The sequence below is a fragment of the Peromyscus leucopus genome, chromosome 13 (assembly GCF_004664715.2).
Source record: "Peromyscus leucopus breed LL Stock chromosome 13, UCI_PerLeu_2.1, whole genome shotgun sequence".
In the NCBI taxonomy this organism is placed as follows: domain Eukaryota; kingdom Metazoa; phylum Chordata; class Mammalia; order Rodentia; family Cricetidae; genus Peromyscus; species Peromyscus leucopus.
In genome coordinates, this window is record NC_051074.1 from 37,628,639 (window position 1) to 37,648,167 (window position 19,529).

General features: G+C 45.4%; 1 protein-coding gene across 1 annotated transcript in view; it reads left to right on the forward strand.

Annotated features, from left to right (window-relative positions):
* The first annotated feature begins 107 nt into the window (after positions 1 to 107).
* The window catches only part of Nhej1 (non-homologous end joining factor 1), a 93,767-nt gene continuing 74,345 nt past the window's right edge, over positions 108 to 19,529 (forward strand). The window contains 6 exon segments of the mRNA XM_028893100.2: positions 108 to 201; positions 4,286 to 4,462; positions 5,056 to 5,173; positions 5,176 to 5,267; positions 15,479 to 15,617; positions 16,455 to 16,513. Of these exon segments, the coding sequence (XP_028748933.1) occupies positions 4,286 to 4,462; positions 5,056 to 5,173; positions 5,176 to 5,267; positions 15,479 to 15,617; positions 16,455 to 16,513 (585 nt within the window). The 5' untranslated portion in view covers positions 108 to 201.

Sequence of the window (19,529 nt, forward strand, 5' to 3'; positions counted from 1 at the left end):
TTAGGAAAGCAGCAGGGTTGCGAGTAGTCTTGACGAGTGGGTTTTCGGGTCCCCGCCCACCCCAGGTCTTGGCTCCGCCCCATATCCCAAAACCCCGCCTTCCCGAGTGAGGGGGGGGTGGCCTCTACCCTAAGGCCTTTCAGTTTGCGCACGAGGGCAGGCCCGCCGTGAGGAGGGTGGGAGCTCCCGCAGCCGCTGACGGTAGGTAGGCTCGGTTTCGAGTCAGAGCCGCGATCCGGGTCCGCCGGACGCCGAAAAGCGGAGAGGAACTCTCACGGTGACCCCCCTACCCCGGGTGCTTTTTCCCAGAAGGGACCGCGCGCAGCCCGGGCTTTGGGGCAGGCCTCCAGGAGTGGGCGGTCCTGCGCGTGCGCAATCCCCCTGCGGCGTCAGTCTTCACGGGTGGCTCCTTATCCTTAGCTGGCTGGCCCTTCGGCCGATTGGGCTGAATTAGCTTTGTTACCCCTTTAGGGTCCTGAGCCATACGTGCATGCTTCCGGTGCTTTAAAAATGAGAGACGGGCGATCCAGGCCCTGCGGGAGTGGTGGATGGACGCCCTACGGAGGGCGCTCCCGGGGTGGCCTCTGGCTGCAAGGGCCCTCTCTGGTGGCACAGGGCGTGGACCCGCCGCATGGTCTGTGGGGCCTCGTTGCCCTCTGCAGGGTGTTGTAGGAACTGTCCTGAGGAGCACCCACGGCCGAGTGACAGAACTCCTTTGCAACTTCGCTTTCTCACTGTTTAAAAGACCATCACACCGGTGAAATTGGTTAACATGTTCTTGAAGACCAACTTGGACTGGGGAACGTAAAACCCAGAGATTCCTTCTCCCACCATCCTGGAGGCGATCTCAGGCCCCGATCCATTCTACCACGGAGTTTTGGGTTGTTTGTTTGTTTTGTTTTGTTTTTGAGAGTTTTTGTTTTGTGGGTTTTTTTGTTTTTGGGTTTTTTTTGTTTGTTTTGTTTTTTGGTTTTTTTTTTGGGGAGAGGCTCTTGCTATGTTGGTCTCCAAATCAAGATTCTTCCTGCCTCAGCTTCCTGTGTGCATGCCTCATCATGCTTGACTCACCGAGTTAAGCTTACCTCAGTCCAGGCTGAGTGGTAGGGAGTAGCCAGCCTGGGTCTGGTGCTGAATGCTTTACACATTTTTTTATAGGGCAAGCTGTCCCTGGCCACATTAAACAGCTTCCTCCCATTCAGACAAAACATTAACTTGTGGGTTTTGACCTTCGAGACTTAAGGAAGGACCAGTTAGGCCAATAAACTCAATTTTGGTGACTTTTAGAGTGCATGCCAGGATGTGCCTATAAGGGAAATTAGAGGGTTTGGCAACTTCATTTGTATTTCTGAACTTTTCCAATGTAAACTCTTGCCCAGTGAAGACTCTTTAACTATTCCAAGGCCAGCCTTCCCTGTTGGAACAGCACGTGATGGAAATAACCATCTCAACACAGACGGTTCCAAGGCTGCTGCCAATAACCACCATGTATGCAGTTGGTTGTCACTTGAAGTGGACATACGTTTTTTGAGAACTGTGTTGTGAGGCAGTTCCATCACTGTGCAGATATCACACACAGTGCGCATGCTTGGACCAAGATGGCAGTCATGTCACTCAGTTCTACGATCTTAAAGTATCCCTGTCATAAATGCAGCCTTTCTGACTCCATACATTTATGTTCCACCTGTTAATTACAGTGCAAATTAAGGAGTTCCACGAGACAGTGCTTTGAAAGCTAGGGAGGCTGATGGCTTCGGCTGAGTTGGAAATGACTGTTACATCAGATTTAAACAGGAATTTCATTATTTTCTTTGTAGTCTTAAGTTTTCACCTCCTGGCACTTCATTTTGTATTTATAGATGAAGAAAATGAAGGAAATCATCTGACTTTTTATTCCCACAGGAAAAATAAATTCTGTCAGACAGACTTAGTTACTACCTATTTAACTAGGTTGAGGATACAGCATTTTTTCAATTATTTTATTTATTTTTATGTGCATTGGCATTTTGCCTGCATGTATGTCTGTGTGAGGGTGTCAGATCACTTGGAGCTGGATTACAGATAGTTGTGAACTGCCATGTGGGTGCTGGGAATTGAACCCGGGACCTCTGGAAGACTTCAAAATGAATCTCTGTTTTAGGATTTTTTTTTTTTTTTTTTTTAAAGACAGGGTTTTATGTAGTCCGGGATGACCTTGCTTGAACTCATTATGTAAGTTGAACTTTTGTTTATTTGGTTATTTCCTTTTTTTTTTTTTTTTTTTTTTTTTTTTTGGAGACAGGGTTTCTCTGTGTAGTTTTGGTGCCTATCCTGCATCTCGCTCTGTAGACCAGGCTGGCCTTGAACTCACAGAGATCCACCTGGTTCTGCCTCCCAAGTGCTGGGATTAAAGACGTGCGTCGTCGTCGTCGTCGCCGCCTGACGCCTGAACTTATTTGGAAATTTTTTTTTTTTTTTTTTTTTTTTTTAAATTTTTTTTTTTTTTCTTATTGCTTGTAAATTTTTAAGAATTTTGTTATTTTTTTAAAAAAAAAATTTTATTTATTCATTTCATATTCTCCTATCTGGGAGTAAGGATGTGTGTGTGTGTGTGTGTGTGTGTGTGTGTGTGTGTGTGTGTGTATAAGCACAATGCATATAGAAGTCAGAGGACCATCTCAGGGGTGGTCGTCAGGCGCCTCCTACTGCTTTGTGAGATAGAGTCTCAGCTTAGAACTCTGGTAAGTAGGCCTGGGTGTAGCTGCCTGCTTCTCGGCCTTTCTTGGCCTCTCTCTAGTTAGTCCTGGGACTACAGGTACAAACCACCCCACGAAGCTTTTTCTGTAGGTTCTGGGCATCTGGATCTAGGTCCCTGTGAGGCAGGTGTGGTACCATTAGAGCCAGCCTTGGTCTGCCACCTCCTTCCCCCCAGTGTTGGGATTAGGATTTTATTATTTGTTTTCAAACTTTCTTTCTTTTTTATTAAAAAAATTATAGCACAGGTGGTGGTGGCGCACACCTTTAATCCTAGCATTTGGGAGGCAGAGGCAGGCGGATCTCTGAGTTCAAGGCCAGTCTGGTTTACAGAGTTCCAGGACAGCAGGGCTTCATGAAGAACCCCTGTCTTGAAAAACAAAACAAGTATAGCACTTATTGGTGCCTTTGTGGAGGTCAGAGAACAACTTATGGAAGATAATTCTCTCCTCTACCATATGAATCCTAGGGATGCAACTCAAGTCATCAGGCTTAGAACAAATGCCTTTTCCTGCTGAGCCAGCTCACTGACCCTAACTTTGCTTTTAGCAGTCAAATAATTTCAATGTCCAGCCCCTCATATTCAGGACTTAAGTTTTATTTATTTAGTTTTTTGAGACAGGGTTTCTCTGTGTAGCCTTAGCTGTCCTGGAACCCACTCTGTAGACCAGGCTGGCCTCAAACTTGGAGATCCACCTGCCTCTGCCTCCCAGGTGCTATAATTAAAGGTGTGCACCACCACTGCCCTGGCAAATTTTTTTTTTTCAAGACAAGAGTCATTCTTTTCCTTCTTAAAGTTCTGGGGAGGATAGCATCACACATGTAGGATCCAAGTAAAGATTCAGCAGGATTGGCTTGGGTTTCCATATTATAGTAAATGCATCAATATGCTGTTTAAACACTATGGAAGAAAGAGATCTTTCTTCCCCTTTCCTCCTTTGTTCTCTCTTTTTCTTCCTCCCTTCCTCCTTTTACACCAAGTTGAGTCTGTCTGGTGTATCCCCAGCTGGCCTGGGAATCCTGAACTCCCTGCCTCCATCTCTCAATGCTGGGATTACAGGCATGCACCACCACACTTGGTAAAGACAGGTTTTCTATTCTTTAGGAACTTATTGTAAGAAATATTCTGATCTTTAAAAAAAGATTTCATTCATTTTTATTTTATGTGTATAAGTATTTGTAGTATCTGGCATGTATGCAGATACTACATGTGCAGTGCTTGAAGAGGCCAGAAGAGGGCATTAGATCCCCTGGAACTGGAGTTACGGATAGTTGTACGCTGCCATGTGGGTGCTGGGAATTCAATCCTGGAAAAGCAAACAGTGCTCTAACCTCTGTGCCATCTCTCCAGCCCCAGATTCTAAATAAATTTGAGGTCAATTGTCAAGGGGTAGACTGGTTATGTAGAGGTGGGTGGGGTGTATGTGTATGCTTTCATGCCTCTGTTTTACTGGGGACGATTTTCACACGATTTCAGTTGACGTGGGATTGTGAGTGGTCCTCTTGGGGGTTGAATTTCCTGGAGGCACGGTGCTAAATTAGGACTTTCCTGCAGATGGAGGAACTAGAGCAAGGCCTGTTGATGCAGCCATGGGCGTGGCTACAACTTGCTGAGAACTCACTCTTGGCCAAGGCGTCTATCTCCAAGCAGGGCTATGCCTTGCTGATTTCAGATCTTCAACAGGTGTGGCATGAACAGGCGGATACTTTGGTGGTCAGCCAGCGAGCCAAGGTAAGAATATAAGTGTGAAGAGAGGTATCACTGTGGTGTGGTGTGCTGGCCATAGGACATTAATATCATCAACCTGTCTATCTATACATTGGCAAGAAGGGCTGAGTTGGTTTGAAACAATTATTGGCTTAACATCTCTATCCTAAAGATGCAAAATCTGAATTGCTCTAAAATATGAAACTTTTTACATCCTAAATACGCAAGCATTCAAAAAGTTGTAGATTTTAGATCAGTTCAGATTTTGGGGTTAGAGTTATGCAACTGGTGAAAATCTATGCATATCTTCCAAAATCCAAGAAACTCGGAAGTCTGAAACATTTCTGGAGAGCAAGAGAGAGAGAATGCGCGAGAGAACAATAATGCACACGGTCATCTCTGTCGTATGATGTATTCAGGCCTCAGTGCACTGTTCTTCCCCAGGACAGAGCTGCGGAGCAGGCTAGTCGACCTTCACAGCTCTTTTTCTTGTCTTCATTTTGCCGCCATGCCTTCCCCTTGCCTTCCCTTCCTCTCCTGCCCGTTGTCTTCATGGGTTCCCCTTTGCTCCTGCCTTTGAGGAGTTGCCTTTTAACGCCCCCACTCTGTCTCTCTAGGAGCTGAACAAGCGCCTAACTGCTCCCCCGTCAGCCTTTCTCCGCCATCTGGAGGAAGTGCTTGTCCCGTTCTTTAAAGATCCTGCTCACCCTAGCCAAGCTACCTTCTCCTGTGACGGGTAGCAGAGGCACTGATTCTTCGGGTGCGGAGTGAGCTGTCTGGTCTCCCCTTCAACTGGCATTTCCACTGTACTCCAGCTAGTTCTTCACTGGTGAGTGCAATTTAGATGAGGCTGCAGGTGGGGATCCCAGCCGCCTCAGGTAAAGATCGGGGTGCCCTTATATTTCCTGAAATTCTTTTTTTTTCTTTTCAAGACAGGGTTTCTCTGTGTAGCACTGGCTGTCCTGAAACTCACTCTGTGGACCAGGCTGACCTTGAAATCACAGAGATCACACCTGCCTCTGCCTTTTAGTGCTGGGATTAAACTGCTGTCTTGCTGAAATTCTTTTATAATAATAATAATAATAATAATAAACCCTCCCTGACTAGACCAGAGGCTTTGGGGATTTTTTAACTGATATAGCCTTGCCTTGGAAACAGGGTTTGGATCTTCACATTTTTTTTTTTTTTCAAGTTTTTTTTTTTTTTTTTTTTTTTTTTTTTCATGTTTTTTATTATTATTATTATTATTATTATTATTATTATTTTTGTTTTTCGAACAGGTTTCTCTGTGTACTTTGTGCTTTCTATCATGTAGCCAGCTGCCTCGAATTCACAGAGATCCTGGCTCTGCTCCTGAGTGCTATTAAAGCGTGACCACCACTGCCCGGCCAATGTTATTATTTTAATGACAGGATCTCATGTATGCTAGGCTATTCTAGGACTACCTCATTCTTTCACCCGAGTGTTACAGATCCACCACCATGCTCACTTAGGCAGCACTGAGGGGTCGAACCCAGGGATTTGTGCTGGACAAGCACTCTACAGAGTATATCCCTGGGCTTTCTTGATGTTTTGAGATAGGGTCTCACTGTAGCCCTGGCTGGAACTCACAGAGATCTGCCCATCTCTGCCTGATACCAGTTCCACTTTTCTTGATTTTTTTTTTTTGAGAGTCTTATTATGTAGCCTTAGCTGCCCTGAAATCACTGTATAACCCAGGCTTGCCTTGAACTTGAAGCAATCCTTCTGACTCAGCTTCCAAATGCTGGGATTCACTATACCTGGCTTAAAGCAGAGGCTTTAATAGTTCCAAGTTGTGACTTACCAAGACCACTTTGATAACAGAGTGGAGTGTGATACTTATCTAAGCATTTTCTCCTCTTTTTGTCCTTATGATTTTTCTACAAGATAGATATTATTATTTCTATTTTTCAGAACAGGAAACCAAGATTGAAAGTAATTTGCCCAAAGCCATCCAGCTTATTCATGACTAGAATTTGAACTCTGTATTAGTCTAGTGAACTTCAAAGCTCTCTTTTACAGACTAGGAGGATCATGCCTTCTTCTTGCTTATAGCTTTAATGCCCTAAGAACTTTTATTAATAATTAATAATAAATTTAAGAACAAGTTTTCAGCCGGGTGTAGTGGCACATGCCTTTAATCCCAGCACTTAAGTTTGAGGCCTGCCTGGTCTATGTAGCAAGTTCCAGGACAGCCAGAACTGCATAATAGAGAGATCTTGTCTCAAAAAACAAAAAACAAAACAAAAAGACACATTTTCAAAGCTGGGCATGATTGTACATGTCTGTAATCATAGCACTAGGGAGAGAGAGGCAGGAGGATTATAAGTTCAAGGCCATCCTCAGCTGCATAGTGAGTTTGAGTATAGCATGGGCTACATGATACTCTGTCTCAAAAACCAACCAACTGCTGGGCATGGTAAATGCCTTTATTCCCAGCACTCAGGAGGCAGAGGCAGAGGCAGGTGGGCCTTTGTGAGCTCGAGGCCATCCTGGTAAACAGAGAGTTCTGGGACAGCCAGGACTGTTACATAGAAAACAAAAAACAAAAAAAAAACAAAACAAAAACAAAAAAGGAAGGAAGAAAGAAACTGACTTTGGATTTAGTATATCTTGTTTGAATCCCATCTTCATCGCTTTGAGGATTTGAGATAGTTTATAAAACTTAAAGTCTTGAATTTCTTCCAAATACCCACTGTAGCTGATGGGAATGTACAGTGACACAGACAGTGGCTTAAGGTCTCTGTTGCTGTAAAGAGACACCATGACCACAGCAACTCTTAGAAAGGGAAACATTTGATTGGTCTAGCTTACAGTTAGAGGCTAGTCCATTATCATCATGGGGGGACACAGCAGCAGGCAGGCAGACATGATGCTGGAGAAGGAGCTGAAAATCCTACATCTTGATTTGCAGGCAACAGAAAGTGAACTGAGACACTGGGTGTAGCTTGAGCATAGGAGACCTCAAAGCCCGCCCCCACAGTGACACACTTCCTCCAACAAGGCCACACCTCCTAATAGTGCCACTCCCTATGAGCTTATAGGGCTAGTCACATTGGAACCACTACAGGCAGTTTGGGGAATAATGTGTGTGTATGTGTGCACAGGTACATGTGCAAGTGCGTTAGAATATGTGTGGAGGCCAAATGTCAAATTTAGGTGTCTCCCACACACCTTTTTTTTTTTTTTTTTTCCAACAGGGTGTTTTAGTGAGGGTTTCTATTGCTGTGAAGAGACACCATGACCATGGTAACTCTTATAAAGGAAAACATTTAATGGGGTGGCTTATATTTTCAGAGGTTCAGTCCACTGTCATCGTAATGGGACATGTGGGCAGGCAGGCAGACATGGTGCTGGCTACATCTTGATCAGAAGGGAACAGGAAGTGGCCTGGGACACTGGGAAGTATCTTGGGCATATATGAAACCTCAAAGTCTGCCTTCACAGTGACACACTTCCTCCAACAAGGCCACACCCATTCCAACGAAGCCACACCCCCTAACAGTACAAGTCCTTTTGGGGGCCCTTTTCTTTCAAATCGCCCCGTATTTTCTCTGTGTGGTGCTGGCTGTCCTGGAGCGCTCTAGTGGACTAGGCTGGGATTAAAGGCATGTGCCGCCACTGCCCAGCTTCAGGTGTCTTCTTTAATTTCTTCTCTACCTTGTTGTTGGAGACAGAGGCGGCTCTCATTAAACCTGAAGCTTGCTGATTTGGCTAGATTGGATGGCCAGCGATGTCCAGAAACCCTCCTGTCTGCCCCTGTGGTGTAGGATAACAGATGCTTACCGCTTTCTCTTTGTTCGTTTGTTTGGCTTTTGGATCTCACTATGTAGCTCTGGCTGTCCTAGAACTCGCTCTGTAGACCAGGCTGGCCTCGAACAGCTCACTATTTTTTATGTGGGTGCTGGAGCTTCAGACTCTACTGACTGAGCCGACTCCCCTGGCCCCAATCTTTGTTTTTAAGCTGCGTATACCCTACTTCATCCAGCCATTCGATTCCTGGATGTTTGCTTAAGAGTGATGAAAACACGTGTCTAGCTAGGTATAGTGGTACATGCCTTTAATCCCAGTACTCTGGAGGCAGAGGCGAGAAGAGCACCAGGAGTTTGAGGCCTGCTTAGGCTATGTAGTGAGTTCTAGGCCAGCCAGAGCTTCACAGTTTCACAGTATCACCCAGTATCACCAAACAAGAAACAACTCTCTCAGGCTCCCTTCCCCACATAGAGCCACTCAGATTTCTTCCCAAATGTTCATTGTGGCATTTTAAGAACTTTGTTTTGTGTGCACATGTTTAGCCTTCATATCTGTCTCTGTACCGCATGTGTGTCTGATACCTGCAGATGCCAGAAGAGGGTATCAGGACCTCCTGGAAGTTGCAGAGTTGGGAGCTGCCATGTGGATGCTAGGAACTGAATGATCCCAGGTCCTCTGGGGGAGCAGCCAGTTCTCGTAACTGCTGAGCCATCTCTCCAGCCCTGGTGTCTTTGTTTGTTTCCAAGCCAGAAATAACCCAAGAGGTGAATGGTTAAACTAATTATAGTATATCATATATATATATATGTATATATATATTATATTTATTGATTCTTAAAACTATATATAAAGTTTCAAGAATCAGTGAATGGTGCTCGCCGTGTTCAGTAGCCCTCAGTGATCAGAGTGTTCTTTGAGAGGTGTAGCTGCAGGTTGTCCAGCAGCGCCATCCGCAAAAGCATCATTTTCGAGTTCCCACTTCAAGGTTTTCTACTTGAAGTTTCCTACAGGTGATGTGATAGTTTGGCACCAATAAATGAATCTAGATGGAGCCAAGTGGTGGTGGCGTACGCCTTTAATCCCAGCACTTGGGAGGCAGAGGCAGGCGGATCTCTAGTTCGAGACCAGCCTGGTCTACAGAGTGATTTCCAGGACAGCCAGAGCTACACAGAGAAACCCTGTCTTGAAAAACAAAACAAAACAACAACAATAACAATAACAAAAAAACAAAACAAAACAAAACAAAAAAGAGAGGGAGACTGTAGATGGAACAAAGAACTTCTTTATTTTTAAGGATTTAATTTTTAATAATGTGTATTTCTGTGAGTGGGTTTGTGTACTTGAGAGGCCAGAAGATCTCCTGGACCTGGAGTTAGAGCGGTTGCTGGGAACCAAACTGTGTCCTCTGGAAGAGCAGCAAGTGCCCTTAACCTCTGAGCCATCTCTCCAGCCAGCAAAGGACTTCTTGAGAGACTGTTGGCTGCTGTTTATTTTTTGTCTGGAACTTTGTAAAGCCACACTTGAGTGCTAGAACTGCCCACTCATCACTGGTTGGCTTGTGGTACTGGGGACCAAACCCGGGGCCTCACACTTGTTAGGCATGCACTCTACCACTGAGCTATACCCCAGCTAAGGATGTTCTCTGATGTTGCCAAGGCTGGCCTCTAACTCCTGGGGGCAAGACCACCTCATCTCTCAAGTAGCGATGGCTACAGGTGTGCCCCATTGTGACTGACTTTAGGAAGAAACTGCTGAGGGCTACCCACAGGTCTGTCATGTAGTTAACCCTCACCTTTGTTGACTTGAAGTGAATTTCTTGAGAACTCTTCCATCCCACTTTACATACAGAACGCCGTAGTCATTCAAAGCCCCTGGTTTTTTCTAGGTGACAGCAGGGGGCACTGTCTCCTCAGGGATGCTTGTTCTGGCCTCCAGCCATTTGAAACCTTTGAGAATCCCCATCGATAGCTAGGATAGCTAGTCGTATCGTATAGTCCTACGAAGTCAGACTAGTGTGAGTGGGGAGGCAGCTTTCCTGGAGGTTCCCTCTAGTAATTTCTTCTTTCAAAAGTGCAGAGGAGGTCAGGGGTGTAGCTAGCTCAGTGTCAGAGCCCTTGTTCAGCATGGGCCAGGAACTCCAGCCCTGGGGGGAAAAGGCGATAAAGAACACTGGAGGAATGATACAATGATAGAGGAAAAATGAAAGGCGAAGGTAATTATTTTAGTGTGGTCTTCCAGCCGAGGAGCTGTCAGGGAAAGAAGCTGCGGTGTTTGGAGGAGAATGAGTGTTGGATGGCCACAGGGAGACACTGGCTCAGAGCAGTTGGTTAACACGCACAGTTGAAGTTCAGGTGAAGTCCTTATCATGAGATGAAGAAGACTGTTCTCCCAGGGAAACCCCTGGGCTGCAGGGAACTTCGCAGGGAGGAAGCTGGAGCTGGTAGACACTATCAGGGATGTCGGTGGCTGCTATTTCAGGCGGGTGTGTGTGTCTGTGAGGTCATGCGGTTGGAAGTTTTGTCTGTTACTCATTCTTGTGATAGTTTTCATTTGCTTTTTTTTTTGAATGGGTAATTCATGCCAAAGACAAACATTTCATGCGGCATTTAAAGTATACAGTCTAAGAAACAAACAAATGGGATCTGTCTGCTCTTATTTTCCTTCTAAAGCAATTACCGATTACTGAATCTTTTTACTCATCCCCCCCTCCCCCCGCCCCACAGTCTTATGTAGTCCAGGCTATCCTCAAAGTCACAGTGTAGCCAAGGACCCTTCAAGCTCTCTTTTCCTGCCTCCACATCCTTAGCACTGGGATTCAGGTGTTGGCAACTGAGCTCAACCCAGGGCTCCATGCATTCAAGACAAAGACTGTGAGCTGAGGCACATTCTTGACCATCTTTTCTTTCTCTTTGATGGGGTGTTGCCCTGTAGCCCAGCTCGAGTTTAAAATGTTTCTGCCTCTGTTTCCCAGATGCTGAGATTGCAGGTGCAAGCCATCACATGTTATTAACTCTAAGGGACGTAATAGTTCTTAATGATCTGTAGTAGTTGTGGAATATGTAAGGCTTTGGGTCTCTGCTTCATGATTCTGCATCGGTCTCTACTCCTGGCAAATTTTTCCTTTACTCCTCCCTTTTTCCTATTGTCTGTTCTTTCTAGTATCTGATATAACTATTCCTCATACTTTTTCTGTTTGTTTCAATTTTTATTAGATTTATTTATTTTATGTGTACGAGTATTTTGCCTGCATGTATGTATGTGCATCATGTGCATGTCTGGTGTCCAAAGAGGCCAGAGATGGCATCTGATCTCCTGGAACTGGAGTTACAGAGAGTTGTGAGCCAGCATGTGGGTGTTGGGGACTGAACCCAGGTCCTCTGCAGGAGCAGCGCCAGTGCTGTTAACCACTGGGCCATCTCTCCAGCCCTGTGTTTGTTTTTTGAGACTGAGTTTCACAGTCTGACTCAGACTGTCCTCAAACTTGTGGTTTTCGTGCTCCAGCCTCCCGTTCCTGAGATTACAGCTGTGCATCTAATATAATCCTTGATATTCTGTGTTGTCACTTTCAGACTTGTCACAGGTTTGGTTTTTTATGATTGTTAGGGTCACACCCCAGAGTTTCTTAGTGGTAGGAAGAACACAAGCTTTGGAACCAGAAGACAAATTCAGTCAACCCTACTACCTTTAGATTACATATATGCTACCTTGGATTAGGACTAGAATTTTTACAACTCAATTTGTCCATCTATCAAATGCTAGTTACAACATTACTATGGGCTTATGATGATTCAAAAAGAGGACACATGCAGCATTACTGCAGGATTATAGAGGGCTGTGAGGGAAAGTGTTATAACACTCATTTTTTTCTTGTGAAGGATAAGGACAGTGAAAGCTGTGGTCATATGAGATGCTGGCAGATCCAGGACTAGAATCTGTCTCCTGATCCTCCAGTCTGCTTGGTTTCACTGTACTATCTGATATATCTCATCTGGTGCCAGCTCTCTCCTGCCTAGGACTCACAAAAATTCTGTAGGAAATCAGAATTTAGGGGGTGGGATTATTTCCTCTCTGGGGAAGAGTGGTAACGTCTATTGTACCTACCACACTTCCTGGCCCATCATGGGAGCTCTTCAAAGGCAGAGGCCTCAGAGCCTAGTTCCCAGTGGATATAGGCTGAACTGGCTTGTGAGCACATGTCTTCTTATTTTGCTTTCCATGAATGAAAGGGGATGTCCCTTTCCTAAAGCACTGCATAGTTTTTCCTTGTTGTGCCTTTGGAAGCACACCGATCTTTCTACATGATTGCATGCCTTTTTGTTTTTGTTTTTTATTTTTATACTAATATTTTTATGACCATTAATAGATATTTTGGGGACTTCTAACCAGCATTCATATAAGTTTAAAAACAAAGAAACCCTCTCAGGCCCAAGAGAAATCATTTTAATGTTCATCTAACTTTGAAATTAATTATAGCTCAGGAGTTTAGAGTGGTGTGAAATTATTTGGGAAGCTAAAATATTTCCTGATTAAAAAACATTTTTTTTCTATATAGACGTTGCAGTCCAGTAGATCATTCCAGTTGCTGGAGACCATGCTATCATATTTCTATAGAGATGGCATTGGTTAAAAACTATTCCTTGCCGTGTTCCATGTTGTTATATTTAGTACCTCAAAGGTAGTGCTCCCCAGCCCACCATGGTGAGAAGCTGGTTATTAACATTAGGGTTTCTGTTATTTGAGGGGTGCCACCAAAGGGCCACTGTGGCTGCTTGGTTAGCAATGATGATTATTTTCAGTTCAACCCACCAAACCCCTATTGGCTTTCATATAATTATTTGCCTGTTTTTCTAATCTACCTTGACCAGGAATAATTCCTAGGGTATAGAGTTGAGCCTAGACCACCTTATTTTTTTTTAAAATCACTGTCTTGAGTTAATTATTATATGTGTTCATGAGTGCTACAATACCCATGTGGAGGTCAGAGGACAGCTTGCAGGGACGAGTTCTCCTTCTACTATGTGGGTCTGGGGGTTTGAATTCAGGTCATCAAGCTTGTCAGCTTGCTGAACGTCTCACAGGCCCAGGATATGTCTTAAAGCCAGGAGTTCTGAGCAGTACTTCTTGGAGGCTTAAGTCCTTCCTTTGGACCTAGGATGGGGAGCAGTACCAGGCTGGGGTGTGCCAGTGACAAAAAAAGGTAAAAATTATCTATAGCTGGTCTAGACTCTGTCTTTCTTTCTTTTTCTCGAGACAGGGTTTCTCTGTGTAGCTTTGCGCCTTTCCTGGAACTCACTTGGTAGCCCAGGCTGGCCTCGAACTCACAAAGATCCGCCTGCCTCTGCCTCCCGAGTGCTGGGATTAAAGGCGTGCACCATCACCGCCCGGCTAGACTCTGTCTTATTCCCTGTGCCAGGACACCTCCATTTCTTGGATTCTGATACAAAAAGCTACTGCCCTTTTCTGCCCAGCCATACCTCCACATCCAGTCTTTCTTCTCTGCTGACCAATCTTTAGAGAAACATAGAAAAGTCTTTGCCTTATAACCTGAGCTGCAGCACAAGCTGCGCCTTTGGTTTCCTCTAGAGACTCGATGGGCAGCAAAACCAGGCGTCTGGGGAATTATTGCTTGGGGTCCTGACCCAGGTGATGGGATCCTGTGTACCTTCTCCTTATTTCAAGCCCAGGTTGGGGGATCTTGTCTAAAATGCTCCCTCTTTAGATCTAGCCAGGGATGAGCATCCGATGGCCAGCAGGCCAAATGTGGCCCGCTGCCTGCTTCTGTAGAGTTATACTGGAGCCCAGCCACCTCGTTTGTTTACATATTGTCTGTGGCTGCTTTCGCGTGCCGCAACAGCAAAGCTGAGTAGCTGCGGCAGAGACTCTGTGGGCCACAGAGCTGAAAATATTGACTATCTGGCTCTTCCCGGAAAAGCTTGCTGACCCCTCATCTAGGGCGTCCCTTTCACTTACTGTCTCCTGTAGTTCATGCCCTTGGTGGAAGCAAAAGGCTGATGACCTCCCCCAGCCACAGGCTAATGGCCACCTGGCATCGGTGACTCCCGTGACTCTGTGTGACTGTGCTCAGTGTAGGGTGCTCAGTGTAGGAGTGCTCAGTGTAGGGTGCTCAGTGTAGGAGTGCTCAGTGTAGGAGTGCTCAGTGTAGGAGTGCTCAGTGTAAGGTGCTCATTGTAGGAGTGCTCATTGTAGGAGTGCTCAGTGTAGGGTGCTCAGTGTAAGAGTGCTCAGTGTAGGGTGCTCAGTGTAGGAGGAGTGCTCAGTGTAGGGTGCTCATTGTAGGAGTGCTCAGTGTAGGGTGCTCAGTGTAAGGTGCTCAGTGTAGGAGGAGTGCTCAGTGTAGAGTTCTCAGTGTAGAGTGCTCAGTGTAGGAGTGCTCAGTGTAGGTTGCTCAGTGTAGGTTGCTCAGTGTAGGGTGCTCAGTGTAAGGTGCTCATTGTAGGAGTGCTCAGTGTAGGAGTGCTCAGTGTAGCCGCACTGTGAAGTGGGCTGGTTTGTGTCTTCCCACTCTAGTCTCTGGGTAACTGGCTTTAAATTCTGCTGTATTTGTGGGACTAGCTTCAAACTCTGACCTTTTATCAGCCCTGAAATGGCTCTGAATACAAATCTAGATGAAGTTTCTGTTTTGTTTTTTTCTCCCATTGGTGTGCTGTTTCAACCACACCCCTTTCTGGAGGATTCCTTGAGTCTTCTGCTCTTGTCTTCTGTTGAGAGTTGAGTCAGCACTGCCCTCTTCTCAACTACATCATCCTTTTCTTTTTATCGACTTATTTTTTAAGATTTTTCCTTCCTGCATGTGTGTCTGTGCACCGTGTGCCTGCAGGGCCTGCAGAAGCCAGTAGACAGCACATGATCCCTGATCTGAATTTACAGACAGTTGTGAGCTGCCATGTGGGTGCCAGGAATAGAACCCAGGCCTTCTGGAAGTGCAGCCAGTGTTCTTAACCACTGATCCATCTCTCCAGCTCATATATTTCTTTCTTTAAATCAGAACTGCAGATTTTTTGTCCATCCCTCTTCTTGTTTTATTTTTCCCACTCCATATCTGGGCCACAAAGAAAATCCCTGAGTCTCTTTAATACGTAAATTTAACTGTTGCATTTGTATTTATGCTCATATAAATAAATCTATGAAATTGTAAGTTCTTGTGAAAATGTTTATTCCTGAGTATTTTTCTTGTAGTAGCTAGTGCAGCATTTGAGAGTACTTTGCAAGTACCTGTTGGCTAACTGATACTTCGTCTTCATCAAGGTCTCTCAGCATTTGATCCGTCCTCTGATGGGTATGAGCCTGGCACTGCAGTGTCATGGGAAGGAGCTAGCAACATTGCTTCGGAAGAAGGACCTAGAGATCCAGGCCTACCAGGAGAGTGGGGCTGTGCTGAGCCGAAGTAAGAGGGCATTCTTGGAGGGATGGGTGGGGAGTAGTGGTCTTAGCAGGTAGTCTAAGGGTCTTAGAAAAAGGAGAGTATAATTTGCATTAAAAATACTTCTTGAGCTAGAGTTGTGGATCAGTTGGGTGGGTGGGTGCTTAGCATACACCAACTCCTGGGTTTGATCCTTAGAACTGCATAAATGGGAGTGTTGATATACACATATGATCCCAGCACTCAAGACTTAGGGGCAGGAAGTTATCCTTGGCTACCCAGTAAGCTCAAAGCTAGCCTGGGGTACATTAGACCTTGTCTCAAAACAAAACAAAAAGCCCAAACAACAGACAAAATTTTCTCTCCAAGGATAGGTGCTAGGAACTTTAGCAGCTGAGGACTCAATACTGGATATCCCTTCTGTCTGCCTCAGGTACCTGGCTGGGGCCCATGTGGCCAGCAGAAGCCAAAACCAAGTCCAGACGTGTCCTAGACAATGGGGGGAACGACTTTGGAAGGGGGTCAACAGCTCTCCAAAACTGTATTAGCAGAATGTGGGCTCCAGTGCTGAGGACCCTCTATAGTTCTAGTTTCAGAATAAAAGTTCTGCACCTCCTTGTCATTATGGCAGGAGAATCTTCTAGAGCGAATGCCACTGCTGACCCACTGTTGCTAATTGCCCCTATTTCCCCGTTTGTGCTCCTACCCTCAACCCTTCTTCTCTCCCCAGCCTAGGGTCCTATGGTGTCAGGTCTCTGACTTCTTTTCCTAGAAGTCCTGGGCTCTCTTCCCTGTCATCTGATAGGTATGAAGCTCATCCTTAGGTTCATGTTTCCTTTCTCTATCTCCTCTTAATTACAGGTCGATTGAAGACAGAGCCATTTGAAGAAAATTCTTTCTTGGAACAGTTTATGGTAGAGGTAGGGTATTTGTTATTTCCCTTCTCCTTTTACAAATTTGGGCAGAGTGCCTGGGTGGCAACCTGCATTTGGGGCGTTAGGTGGCTTGTGTGGTTGGAAAGCCCTTTGCCTGAAAAAGTTGCCGGTGGAAAGTTTGATGAAGCTTGCGATGTGTGTAGAGGAGGTGGGGGGAAGAGTGAGGAGGCAAAAGTGGGCTTTTCCCACCCACCACTCTGTTGAGGTGGCACACGGGGTGTCATTTAGCATTCTTTAACGCTGGGAAGGTTGGTTGGTCTGTTTGTTGAGACCTGGGTTGTGCAGTAGAAGGGTGGCTGTTCGTTCGTCCATTGTCTGGTCCCGTTAGCATCCAGCAGTAGAGGAAGGGGTAAGAAGCTCAGGGCTACCATCTGGGGACTGTCTTGTGGGCACAGCAGGCTGTGGAAAATCACAGTGTTTATACAAGGGGCTGGCACAGGAATGAATGGGGAGTAGATAATTGTGGCCTGTCAGAAGCTTCTGCCGAGGTTCCCTTCTAAGGATTGAGCTTGGCCAAAAGAAATAGCCACTGAATGCCAAACAGTGGGAGTATTAATAGTGACCTTTGATAATACCAGTCAATATTGGTCTTTCCCTTCTCGACTCTTCTGGAACTTGTTGGTCATGTGGGTAGTACCTTAGTATTGTTGCTCCATTTTAAATTCATACATGTTAGCTACCCACATTGCTGCTTTATGATGAAAGTAGACAATGCTTTTATAGTATTGAAATGGATGGTTCATGTTTCTGTTTTGCCATCTAGACTAATTGTAAGCTTTCCATGGACAAAGTCTGTGTGTCATACCTTTTCTGAATGGGGAAGTTAGCATTCTTTTCCCCACTGGGAGAGGCACAGAGCGAATGTTCTTGACTGAGAACCTTCGATTCTTCCTCTGAACCTTGGCTGAGCTCTCATACCCAGAGTCTTAACATTAAGAGAAAAAAGTGTGTGGTGGGTGCCCCACCCTTGGACTGGAGCACTCACACTCCGCGGGAGGAAGAGTCACTCATGTTGAAGTCTTAGGCTTAACAGGTGTCAAAATGTTTTATTTATTATTATTATTATTATTATTATTATTATTATTATTATTATTATTATTTGTGTGTGTGTGTGTGTGTGAATGGTATATATGAGGTGGGGACACACACGCCACAGCTTTCAGAAGTCGCTTCTCTCCTTACAGTGTGGTTTCCTGGGATTGTGTGGCAAGTGCTTTTACCTAGTGAACCATTTTGCTGGCCCCAGTTGTTAATTTTTGTGGGGGGAAAAGAGATTATTAAACTAGAACTTGTAAGAGATTCTCTAGGCCACTTTTCTCTCAGTGACTTCTCTCTGTTAATCTGAACATGAGAGGAGGTTAATGTAGTCCAGGGATGACATGCTAGCTCCGTCCCTCAGCTACGTAGTGAAGCCGTGCAAAGCTAATTCTCCTGCCTCATCCCTCTCCAGCTTGACTTCTACACACTTACTCCATGTGCGTCTGTACCAGCTGGATGGGATGACTTTAATTTTCCCAAGGGCTGTCTTTGCTTGCCTGTGTCTGTACGTATGTTCTTTCCTTTTTCAGGAATGCCCATGCCTTCTTATCTATCTGTAAATGACTACCCATTTTTCCTTTCTTTTGGTTATTTGAAACAGGGTTTCTCTGTGTAGCCATGGCTGTCCTGGAACTCACTCTGTAGACCAGGATGGCCTTGAACTCACAGAGATCCGCCTGCTCTGCCTCCCCTGTGCTGGGGTTAAAGGTGTGCATCTCCACTGCCTGGCTCTATTCATCTTTTCAAGCATTAGCTTCGGCTTCTTGGGAAGCCTTTCTAGACCTTCCTTGGAAGAGTAATCCTTCCCCGCTATTAGAGTGCTATGGCCTACATCTCTACCACTCACTGTTTATATGTGGTCTGAAGACTACAGCGCTCTTTTGCACTGACCTGTGAGCAGTTCTGAGACCAAGGACTGGATGACAGCATTTCTATATCCTTCACATGGATGGTAGTGGCTAGAAGTAGGAGGACCTTGATAAGTTTTCTGAATAAATATTTTAAGACATTTGTGCCAAGGATCTTGTGAAAATTGTGGCAATGTGTCCCATGGACACAGTGTTGCTTATTAGAGTTGTATTGGAGGAAGTCTGTTATTCTCAAGGTTTATTTTTATAGCCTGGAACAAATCACTTCCCTCAGGACCACTATTATCTCATTTGTAAAATTGAAGGCTCCTCTTTTTCATGCTGTCATGGAAGAGAGAGCCCTGTAGAATGGTATGAGAAAGCATGTAGAATCAGGTGCCATCCCAAGAGAGTGTGTGTGTGTGTGTGTGTGTGTGTGTGTGTGTGTGTGTAATAAAAGTTGCTCTGGTGAGGTACCGCAAGCTTGCAGTTCCAGTTCTTGGGAAGCTAAGGTAGGGCCATGAGTTAGAGGCAAGCCTGGGCAACATGGTGGGTTTAAGGCCAGTCCTGGCTACATGGAACCAACCTATGGTTAAAAAATAATAATAAAGAAGGGCCAGAGGGATAGCTCAGTGGGCAAAGGCCCTTGCCACCAAGCCTGACGGCCTGCCTTCAAACTCCGGACTGTCCATCCTGAGATGAATGAAAGAGTCCTCAGGTGGTAGGAGAGAACCAGCTCCTGCAAACTGTCCTCTGAGACACACACACACACACACACACACACACGCACACGCACACGCGCACACACACTAATAAAAAATAGCAAATGGCTGGGTGGTGGTGGCTCATGCCTTTAATCCCAGCACTCGGGAGGCAGAGGCAGGCAGATCTCTGTGAGTTCAAGGCCATCCTGGTCTACAGAGTAATTTCCAGGACAGGCACCAAAACTACACAGAGAAACCCTGTCTCAAAAAACCAAAACCAAAACCAAACCAAACAAGCAAACAAACAAAACAAAAACAAAAACAAATGAATACAATTTTTAAACATCAAGCTTTTAAAGAACAGAAGGCATCGGGGGTCGGGAGGTGGGTGGGGGAGGTGGGGTGGGGGGG